This window comes from Achroia grisella, unplaced genomic scaffold (genome assembly GCF_030625045.1).
Source record: "Achroia grisella isolate CSIRO2021 unplaced genomic scaffold, CSIRO_AGI_Agris_v1 utg640, whole genome shotgun sequence".
In the NCBI taxonomy this organism is placed as follows: Eukaryota; Metazoa; Arthropoda; class Insecta; order Lepidoptera; family Pyralidae; genus Achroia; species Achroia grisella.
In genome coordinates this window covers 3,337,487-3,349,586 of record NW_026712977.1, presented here as the reverse complement: position 1 = coordinate 3,349,586, position 12,100 = coordinate 3,337,487, and the positions used below count along the sequence as shown (strand labels likewise).

General features: G+C 32.7%; 2 protein-coding genes across 2 annotated transcripts in view; both read right to left on the bottom strand.

Moving 5' to 3' along the window:
- LOC131849265 (calcium-binding mitochondrial carrier protein SCaMC-2) overlaps positions 1-3,746 on the bottom strand; it is a 72,222-nt gene extending 68,476 nt beyond the window's left edge. Inside the window, exon 1 of the mRNA XM_059199298.1 lies at positions 3,333-3,746. Within this exon, the coding sequence (XP_059055281.1) occupies positions 3,333-3,506 (174 nt within the window). The 5' untranslated portion in view covers positions 3,507-3,746. The remainder of the gene's footprint in view (positions 1-3,332) is intronic.
- Positions 3,747-9,912: 6,166 nt separating this feature from the next.
- LOC131849268 (nuclear receptor subfamily 2 group E member 1) lies at positions 9,913-11,820 on the bottom strand (the record flags this gene model as incomplete). Its single annotated transcript, XM_059199302.1, has 3 exons — positions 9,913-10,232; positions 10,526-11,244; positions 11,571-11,820. Coding segments are annotated over 3 exons (1,152 nt in total), but the record flags the coding sequence as incomplete, so codon positions are not given.
- Between the last annotated feature and the right edge of the window lie 280 nt (positions 11,821-12,100).

Sequence of the window (12,100 nt, the reverse complement as noted above, 5' to 3'; positions counted from 1 at the left end):
ATATTAAAAGATTTCGTTTATTAAAAAGAAAATTTAAACGAAAAAACAAGTATTGTTACAATACGGGATGAAACTAATTTCATAGGTAATATTGGCAAAAACCATTCGGAATTGCGAAAATAATAATATACCTTCCGGACTATTAACCCAGATGGAGTAGTCAGAAGCACTGTCAATTGTCGACAAAGACAAATGAAACTTTAAACATGCCTGCATTTCATTGGGTATACTTATATTTTAATTCAACTTGGCAGCCGGCTTTTGGAATATTTTTGGTTTATCGGTTTTTCCATCTCTGGCGTCAGTCAGAAGTATAAATAGACACACAAAGATTTTTTTACAATCGACCAGATTCTATCTCTCGACATTAAGGTTCATGTCGTAGTGCCCCACTAAGCCAGTATGCTCTTTGAAAAATATGACAGTTGAACAAATAACCTTATTTTTTTTATGTATCATTTGGCCACTGAATGCTTTTATTTCTGTTTTAAAATTACACGTCACTAAATACCAATTTTTCACAAAAGAAAAGGATCTCTATTTAGCTTATTTGTACGTATATACATTTTACACGTTCAAGATATTGGAATAACTTTTCAAATTAAAGAAAAAATACCTATACATTTATTCTAACACTAGATAGACTAAGCCGAGTAGAGTGGAACGTAAATATTTACTGCAAAATTATGATTGTATTACCATCGCTCTTGGGTGAGGGGACACGCAAGGTCCCTGAATACAGATAGAACGAATACTGAAGAATACCTACGCTGAAGTTTTATAGCGTGGACAGACTTTTCTTAAATCTACATATATTCCAAAACGGTAAAACGTTGATGTTGTTTTCATGTTTTGACATAAATATTATTATTGACAATAAGAACCAAAAATGAAAGATATTTTGAACCAAATCTATTTCAAGTCTAATAATAATAGTATGTAGTATACTAATATTCTAAAAGTAATAATTATTGTTCTAACCCAGATTCTAAAAATATAATTAAAAGAAAGTCGTTTCGGAATCGCTCAATGTACGATACACAGTCTAAATGCCTAATTAATTCAATGTGCTGTCGTCAACTCGAGATAAAAGAGAATTTGCGCGCGTAACTACATATATCTGGAAGCGCAGTCCTGGTATATTCTCCCGTAGTTTCTATATTTAGGTTTATTAGATTCGTAGTAAATTTGCTAAAAAAGAATATAGACAAAAATTCATCATACACTAATTTAAATATAATAATAGATATAACATAAATATTTTGTCTATATTGAAGACCAATTTAAATTGTGACATTTGCATATCAATTTACTTATTTATTACAGATTCAGTTCCATTGTTAGAATATAAGCCACAATAATATATATTATACATTTAATATATATTTAACATATTTGATTTTTTATATAATTATTACCAACTTGAAATTGGTTCTTTTTAGTTTTTTATTGGTTTTTTATTTACTTAAAACGCTATTTCCTCTTATTGTGATAATTTGTATTGATTGTAATTAGCATTATTTAAAATTGAGATTATTCACAAATGGGTTTTATATTAAGTTTATCAAAGTAAAAATTGATTTATTAGGAATAAAATGAATATTATGAACATAACCTACACATGAAATAGTATAAGAGTACTTACAATTTTAAAAATTATCTCTACATCCAATTCTAAATTTAAATTTCTGAATATGTATCAATGAAAAACTAATTTGTCTAAACTATAATAGAATAAATTTATAACTGAACTAACATGGGTCATATTATATATACAACTAAACTATTAGAATTATGGTTTCATAGTTAGAATTAGGGCTTGTTTAGTTTAGCTTAGTGAGGTAAGCGGAGTCACATTGAAATGTCCAATATAGCATATGTAAGTATATAATTTACAAGTTTGGTATAATAAATTATAACTTACATTTTCCTTGTGTATTAGAATATTGTCATATATAAATATAAACACTTTCTACATAAATAAGTACTATAAATATATTTGGTATCTAAAGTTTTAGTAATACTTCCATTATATTAAGCAATACTTTCAACTCAAATTTTAAATAAATACATCTAATAATTATTATTATCTATGGATATTTTTATATTGGTGGGATGACTAATAAACCAATAGCCCATGCTGCTGATGCTGCTGATGGAATACAGCAACAATGAATTATAAAAGTAATGACTATCATATAGATCAGTAAATATGTTAGTAGGTCTGTAGTGGCTCTAAGAATATTGCCTCAAGGAACAAAGATGATTTTCCATATTCTATAATATGACACTTCATATAACATACACACTGAACTAAGTAAATCAGCCCGATTCATAGTCACATATACAAGTCCATACAAACTCTCACTAATACTTCAATATTAGTTATCGGTCAACTTTAAGACACTGTAGACTCTATATATTTGTATATAATTAATGAATAAGATGTAGTACACTGCCTGTCTGTACACCCATACATGATAATTTAAAGAAAATTAAGTCAGGTCATTTTGTCAATCAAGGCAAATTCACTAAGAACTATGGTTTCTATTTATGGCCACTAATTGCCAGCAAAATACTAGACCCAAGAACTGTGGTACATCTATGTTGGTATATTATTTTGACTATGCTTGACATGATACCTACCAGTACATTAGACATACCATCTCACATGATGCCAATTATTTTAGTTCTTACTTAATATTAATTTAATTAGTCCGTTCTTTTACAAAATTATATAAAAAAATTAAAATCCTATCCTATAAATTCTATGAAAATTTTTTATGTAACGCCACTTGAGAAACTTCATTTTAAGAGCTCATGATGGAATAAGAGATTTTAAATCTCTTTCAATGTTTACCCCAACGGTAAATTCTTTACATAGAGCTGTAATTTATTTATACAGTTATATGCCTGGTCTCTAGCAATGGTATTTTATAATTAACAAATAGATAGCAAAAATTCCTTCATGCAATACTGATTTTAAAATAATAGAACTATTCAATATTTTTAAAATTGCATTTAACATTTGCTGGATATGGTAAACTTTAAATTAGAAATTAAAAAATACAATCAACAATTAACCAAATTTAAAGTATATTTTTAATTAATTTAAAAAATTGAAAATAGAACATAATTTTACTCTATTATTTAGTAGTAATTTACTGTTTTGATTATACAGAATTTAAATTTCCTGGGTACGGTTTTGCCTAACTATCTGTTCCAAATTTGATTTTCTTTAAATTACCAATTATGACAATAGCACGTGCTGACGCTGCAAATATTAGGTAAAACTACCGTTAGATTTGGGTAATTACGAAAGGAATTCTAACCTCTGCATAGCTTCGATTAATATGAGGAGCCAGCTCCTTGAGTGCGACGGACAGGTCGTGGATGTCAATCTTGCCATTTCCATCGTTGTCTAATTTAGAAAACAGTTTTTCTAATCTTTCTTCGTCTTCTTTTGGCAATTCCTCTAATTCCAACGGCGGATGACACTGCATCATGGTGTCTATTGTATACGTAAGTACTTCTTGTTATACAACAAGATAATATATCTTCATACGATTTCGTATGGGCATACATAACTCTAGCCTAACAAATTAATTTCTCGATAACATTTTCTGGAAATTCGCACTCGGTTTCCAACCATTCAAATGGTTTTTGACAGCTACTTTGCGGGTTGCGCACTACGCACACATACGTAATACGTCTGGGTCACACATTCTCAAAAAGTTAAATAAACACGTGCGTCTCTACCATAAACGAAGTCTCTACACTCCACTTTCCCAATGCGCTTATATTTTCTAGGCCATTACTACCTAACGCCATCTATTTTGCCAATGGCGAATTATTAAGAATGCACGTACTATTGATTTTACAAAAGGAATGCTAGACCCGCAGTAGTATCACAGTTATATAATTTTTATTACATTTAAAAAGTTATGGTTGTTATATTCATATAATTGATTGTACACATCTTACATCTTTACTACAATAATAACGTAATCGGTCTTTAAAAATACTTCTTAAAATTCCTTTACCTCAAAAGGCATTCTTATATAATATACTAAAAAGTATCATAATAGGTATACAGATTAAACTATTGTCAAAGTACTATGCCAAAAAGACCACCATACCATCACACTGCAAAACAGTCGTGATAAATTCCTATTGGATGGGCGAACTGAGCTGCAGTATGGCCTGCCAGTGTAAACCTATCGGCACACCTACCAGCACAGTTACACAATTCCATTATCATTTTATAATCTATCAATAAATTATATGGGTGTGTAAAATGACCTTCAATATAGTTGTAGAAAAAATCATCAAAAAGTTTATACTGATTAAATTGTTTCTAGAAAAAGTAAACCGTATTTTACAAAATGGTAATTCAAAACTACAAAACGACAATTATTATAAACTATTATGTAGGTATACATTATATTTGAACATCATCATATATAATTTAAACATCCGAAATAATATTTAAGGCAGTTTTTATATTTTTCTATAACCCATAAGGAAATTATGGTTATTAAAATCTCCGTTGTGCTTATTGGAGTTGTTATTTAACTATTTTGTTACTTAAAAAATTCCTAGATGACGCTACTGTATTCTTTCATCACATCATATTGTCAAGTGTACCTAGAGGGCGCTGCGTGCCTTGACCTGATTTTTTTAACTAATAAATATGGATTCGTATATCCACATCCACCTAACGTTATTTGCTGTTGGGGTGGTGGGGCATCAATGGTGGATGTTAGCAAGATCTTGAAATCAGGACATCGAGCCCATCTTGACGAATTCACTAGGAGTTAAATACAATTGTTTCGAGAGAGGACCGCTGCCTGACATAGTATATTGCTGATAGAGACATCACACCTTATTATTAATTATTCTCTCTCCCCTTCTTTTATCGTCCTTTTGAATAGATAATTTTTGTAAACCATAGTTTAATGATTATTATACCTTTGCTGTGTCATGATAATTTAATAAGAAACGTAGTGATTGTTTACTCACTCATGAGCATCAGTGCCAACTGAAAAAAGACTTTCAGCACATCATGGCGAATACGTTAAGAGTTTTGTGTAAAAAAATAGATTTCCGCATACACTGAGGCGAAAGCTTTTATACGAATGATAATGGTTTGGTGCACCTGCCTGTGCTATATGCTTTTTTTTCTGTTCTTTGTATATATATAATTATCAATTAGTAATTGTACTATAATGGGATTGGTTGGTAAATTACTTTGTAAGTCTACAGTCCAGTGAGTGCACGACTTTTTATTTAATAGATTCCTCCGGCGCTTTGATTAGATTTCAAGACCCGGAGTACACTTTGTCCAACTCCAGTATATGTTTCCTTTTCAGACGTTTTGGGGGGTTGTTAATGAGTAACCTCTGGGCTAGCTCATTAGGGTGGACACTCAGCCGAGCCTTGTATTTTAAGCTTGTGCTAGCAACCTCCTCTCGTACTGTAGGTAAATTCGAGAAATTATGGATCTCCGAGTTGGTTATAAACCATGGCTTAAGAATGGTCTTCAAGATAACGTTCTGGGACCGTTGGAGAATTTCAATGTTGGAGCTACTAGCACTTCCCCACAGTTGTATGCCATAGGTCCAAATTGGTTTGATGGCTACCTTATAGACAAGTAATTTATTCTCTACTGAGAGGTTAGTTTTCTACCCAAGAGCCAATACAAATTCCTGAATCTGATGTTGGTTTCATCTGATGTTGGGTTCTCCAGGTGAGCCTCCGATCCAAATGAAGATACAAGTATCTGACAGAATCAACATGATGCAAAGTTTGATTAGCTAAGGCAACTGGTGGACAATTACCCTTTCGGAGAGTGAAGGTGATTTGAAAGGATTTAGTGGAGCCAGCCTTAATTCTCCATTTCTTTAGCCATTCGTCTATTTTGTCCAGTTGGGTTTGCAATATCGCAGTAGCTATCTCGGGCTTAGGGTGGCTTGCTAGAATAGCTGTATCATCAGCGTATGTAGCTGTTATGACATTGTCAGTCATCGGCAGATCAGCTGTGAATAATATGTATAGGTATGGTCCCAGCACAGATCCCTGAGACACACCAGCTATTATTTCATAGAGCTCCGAGCAAGCACCTTCCTCTTTTACCTGGAAGATCCTATCCTGTGCTATATGCTAGCGGGCCATCAGTGGAGGTTTATAATATGAGCTAAAAGTTCAGGTCAGCCACGATGGTTTCCTTGGAACTACAGGGAGGTCAACCGGAAGGCGCATGCTAGTCGTAGGTATATTGCTGACCTCCTCGTTGATTCCCCTGGAAACCATTGTGGTAAATTGCTGTTTGCCAAGATAAGCTAACAGACTTAACTTCATGTTCATTTTATCATCCTCCACTGGTGCCCCGCCAACGCAACCGTTGCAGATTGCAGACGTGTGTACCAATTGAAGGGGAAGATGAAAGGTTGTATGGCAATATCGAAGCTTGAAACTTATGTTTTAAACTGTTGATTAAATATAAATAAATATCACATTCATATTTTTTAAAAATATAATATATGAATACCGTTAAATGAGTAAAATAAAAAAGAGCAAGAAAGTTTGTATGGAAATAAGTCATTCGTCGTCTATTCCACGCGGACGAATTCGTAGGCCTACCTAGTCTATAAATTTTATATTTAAGCAATAATAATCACAAATATTTTTTGTGAGCTCTTACAGAAACTGTCAAGTTATTTACAGGCGCATCATCCCGTTACAATAAGTCACATTCAGTAATGCAATCACGTAGCCGGGTCCCGCGACATGACACTATTATAATGGACCTACCCTATTATACATCATTAAATTCACTCAATAATCGAGCAATATTTCGCTAAGTAGACCTTTCTACAAATATAATTCCCTTTGCCATCTCTCTCCCACTGAAGCGATAACGCACGTGTTCGAGAGGAACCCGAATATCTATCATAAATACGTAGTAACTGTCATCGGGTTTCAACCAATAAACCCGTGGGGATGGCATGGCTATTATATGAAAATGACAATACACAAATTGACGCGGCCGAAAGACTATAAACTCTAGAAGTTAATACGCTCTGCCGCAGCGCTGCACTGCAGCATTTTAAATTCAATTCTATTATTATTCCTTTAAGGGTAAAAATAGTCGAATATATCTAATTTGTTTTAGCAACGAAATGTGGACCTTGACTACAAGCACAAAAAGTGCAATATTAAATGGATTCAATGGTGACATTGTTAAAATATCAGACCGAGGCAAAAAATATCTTAAAAGGGAGTGAACAAAAGCTCATAAAAGTTGGAGATTAATCGGGGATTTAGACACAATATAGACGTAGAGCACACATGTCGGGCCAAACTTAGTGACGTCCGCACTTGGTTTGTTTGTCAATGACGTAGTGACACGAGGGTACCATCCCTAATAATTACAACGCGAATTGTGTGCATTACAATTGGGTTATGATCTGCGTGCAGCTTTTCGTGTCAAATGAGAGCGATTTAATTTATAAATACATGTTTTTTATTATTAGTTATTCATGTCTGAGTAATAAAAAGCGGTTGGAGTTCTATAAGTAGGTATAAGTATATACAATAATTTAGACACTATATATATAGTATATTAAAAATATAATTGCTCAGAATGCCGTGTCGTTTACACAGCCATTTATCTGTGCCAAGCTAAGCAGAGCTGGATGGATACATATAGATATCTAATGGATACTAAACTACAGATATGAATAGGTACCTACATAAATTTATTTTTTATGTATACTTTCATAGAAAACAGCCAGGTCAATACAAATAGTCATATTTTTGATAACAAATATTTGTTCGCGCGAGAATTCCCACCTCTTCATAACCGAGAGCTGAATATACTCCTAGGTTATGTACGTATCCTGACACTCATACTCAAGTATGCACCTACTCACCTGCAAGAACCCTGGAGTGACGGGTACTCATGGGGAGTCGTAATTACTTATCATCCATAATTCTTAAAAGTCGTGTAATATATTTACTATAGTGTACTAATTATTTTTATGTAATTGGAATGGCATACAAACTAACGGCTCACCCAATGTAGTAATAAGCGACTATTGCCTATACACATGAACAGTTCTACGGATATGACATGAAGTCTTAAAGTGACGCGCGCGGTACCCTTCTTGCTTCAACATTTCGGAGTACTAAAGATATAATACCTCCATATTCTGTGATTTCTAATTGACTCTAACTCTTACTGACTGTTACAGTGTGTACTTGTGCGTAAGCGTTTTTATTGTCAATACAGTTATTTAAATAAAATAATTTCATACGTGATACAGAATATCAGCACAGGATCGGCAGAGGCGATAGCTTCTTATATAGGGATGAGCGAGTAAATATATATAATAAATGTATATCTTTAATAATTCGATCTCTTATTTAACGATCGTATATCTATAAATCCTGGGGTGCTTTTTACTTTTATTACAATCCTAAGGTAATAGGTAATAGACCTGTTTTCAACATAATTGAGGCGCTATTATTATTAAACGTAACGAATGTCTGAAATAGAGAACTAAATAAATAAAAAGAAATTAAAAATAGATTTTGAACTTGAACGTAGATTAGGCGCTATTACCGCAGTGGATCTGATTAAGTAGACCTATGTGAACAAGGACTATTAAATGAAGATATTAAATGTTTACTCATACCTGGGCCATTTTCTTCTTATCTATTTTATATATGATACTAGCTGATCCCGCGATTTAGTCCGCGTGAAATTTAACTTTATTTTTCTAAAATAAAAGTAGCCTAAGTTATTCCTTATTACATCTCCTACCTGCCAAAAATAGTTCCGTCAAAATCGGTCCAGCCATTTCAGAGATTAGCCGGAACAAACAAACTGATAGACAGACAGATGTAAGTTGTAAAAAATGATATTTTGGTGTATGTACCATATTTATTCAATATTACAAACAGACATTTCAATTTTATTTATATGTAGGTATAGTTTACGTAAATTGCTCGCCTGAACAGGCCCTGAAAGGATGATTGAATTCGAATTCTTCTAGAAGAATTGTCCATTTTGGTTAATATAGATAATTATACAATAATCGAAATACAATTAATTGTTGATTAGTCATTTATTAATAAATTATTTGAAAACCCTACTCGAACAAAAACTTTTAAATAAAACTTTTTAGTATTAAATAATATTGCTTTATTTACAGAATATCACCTCTCAGTACGTATAATTATTATTTATATACAATTTATTTTCTATAGTACTTACATTGTCGTATTTTCATGTAACTTTAATAGTTTCGTAATGATAAATATAAACTAGAGTATTTTTTCATGACTGGTATTTAAAAAAATATGGCGTAAGTACATATGTATTTTCCGCCGCAAATGCATGAGTGAACTTAAGATAGGAATATATAGTTAATTGTAAAACACTATTTTTTATAAACCAAGCTAGATATGTACCTATGCATTTAAAATGTTTAGTTATTTTAGCTCTTACCTATATGTCGGATGACTTCCTTGCCGTAATTAGAAAATTAGGGAATCTGTGCAATATAAAGTGAAAGTCATATAGTCAGGATAAAATTATTCTTGACTAGATTATTCATCATAAAAATAGGCCTAAACTTATAAACTTTTTATACAAAAATCTGTTAATTAATATAACAGATAAATACAATGTAATTAAGGAGGTATTATAATATACTTCGGAAGTAAATACTCAAGATTGTATAAAAAATTATAAATATATATTTTTTTAAGACAATAATTTTACATACTGTTTATCAATCAAAAGATTCGAACCGTAACTTTTCTAGACGTACCTCTTGTAGAACACTTCCGTAGGCCTATTTTCAGTTGACCATAAAAACGTAACATATTTTTCTTCTACTTTCAATCTAAAGGTTTGCTATATTATTTCCAATTATTCACTACTATTATAAATGTAAATAAGTAATATAAAAATATATTGATTATATCACTGTTAAAAAATACTGGAAAGATATTTACGATATAAAACTAAAATTGCAACTTTAAGCGGTATCTTTCCCAGTTCTGTACATATCCCCGATGATCCTCTCAATTGGAATTTCGCCTATCGTGGCACGGAAGAACAACTCGACGATTGTGGTGCTTGATACTCTTCTGATGATGGGTTGAAGTTGGAGCAGCAGACTTAGACGAGTCACTTCCATTGGGTAAGATCTTAAGATATACTGTAAAAAAACATTTTTTTTTATTTTGTTATGAAGGTCAGAAAGTGTATAAAAAATATTTTTGTAGTTCTAATTGTAGACCAAATGTGTAAATGCACGACTAAGTACATATCATAGATCAACTATTATCTATATTATGATTATTCCATGTACAAACAAGACCAATGCAGAATTAACGATGGTATTTCGAGAAATATACTATACATGTACATATATATTTACATGAATTACCTAGTTATATCAGTACCACTATAACATTGTAAACTATATAGATACTTTGATAAAACTCTTACCTCGCTGAGAACGCTTTGCGAATGATCCTGTAAAGATGCAACAGCAGGAAGATCTTGTAATCTCTTATAATCTGAACTAGTTTGAGACGGACTGCCACCCTCATTTTTTTCATTAAAACTTGTTTTGAACAATACTATTGCTCTGAGACACGCAAATTCATTGCTATCAGGACGTAGTTTTGCTATTTCTCCAAGAGCTCTCTCAAAGTTTTCTATATCTCTGGCCTCTATTCTAGAACTCTTAGAATTTAGTAGTATGTTCAAATTCATTGGATATAAGAATTGAGCTGATCCAATCACAAAGAGATCTCTCCAAGACTCTTCCAGAAGAAGTAGTCTGTCAGATAATGATAAAGATGAAAAAGCCGGTACGTTTTTGGCCCATTTTACATTCATGAATAGAAGCCTCGCGGCTGCTTCACACATTGCTTCAGGGTCCGCTGGAGTCAAAAACGACGTTACAACAGGCGGTGGTGATGGAATCTTTACTGGGCCTGGTATTGATGAAGGAATGGGCAGACTGATTCTGTTATAGGCGTACGGATTATGAAATAAGGACATCGAGGGTGGAGGTAATAAGTTATGTTTTGGAATAGCGAGATCCAGAGCCGATGGTACAGGTAACCCTATATCTGAGGACGGTATAGATGGATCTTTAAGAAATAATGCCATTTGGCGTCTAATGGTCGAGTTCCGGGGCCCTCTTTCATGTTGCACGGCTGTAACAAAGGAATAAAAAGCACTTTATTATGCTTATCCTACTATTGCATCAACACGCCATATAAACTATTTCTGATAGAAATAGGTAATTTCTAATAGTTTTTTTTTCTGTAGTAAACATAATCATCCATGAGGTCAATGATGTCTTAAAAACTTAATTTTATTGATCCAATTATCTTTAGTCATGTCAATCGTTAAACTTAAGTTGAATTTAGCTATTTCTACAACATCACCGTGCACAATGATGGAGAAAAGACATAAAACAAAAAGCAAGTGTTATATATATAATTGAATAAAGAGTATTTATTATCGACATAATGCTTACCGTCCTTATTCATACCAGCGTCAATACATTTAGTTAATCGACACGCACGACATTGGTTTCTATGTGCTTTATCCACCAGGCAGGCACCGGGATTCCTAGCTTTACAGGCGTATCTTCTGTCTCTTCTCACAGACCGCTTGAAGAATCCTGCGCAACCATCACACGCGAACACCCCATAGTGTTTTCCTGATGAATGATCTCGGCAGACTGCGCAAGGAACGTCGTACAGGATGCGACCTTTTAGTAAATTACAATATTTAATTTAAAGTTAGTTATGTGATTACAAATATAAGTACTGTTTGGTTTAGATCTGGTGAATTAGTATCATAATATCATACGAATTGTATTATTTTTGTCCTTGACAACAACTCAATTTTGAGGCTGCTCCTCATTTCTGTGACGTCATATAGTTACAATTTAACAACATTGAGCCGAGTGTAAACTAGTCATCAAAACAATTGAAATATATTAACTGTTAACAAAACTTTCTATGTAGTACTATAGAGTACACACAGTTCAAATTTAGTGTT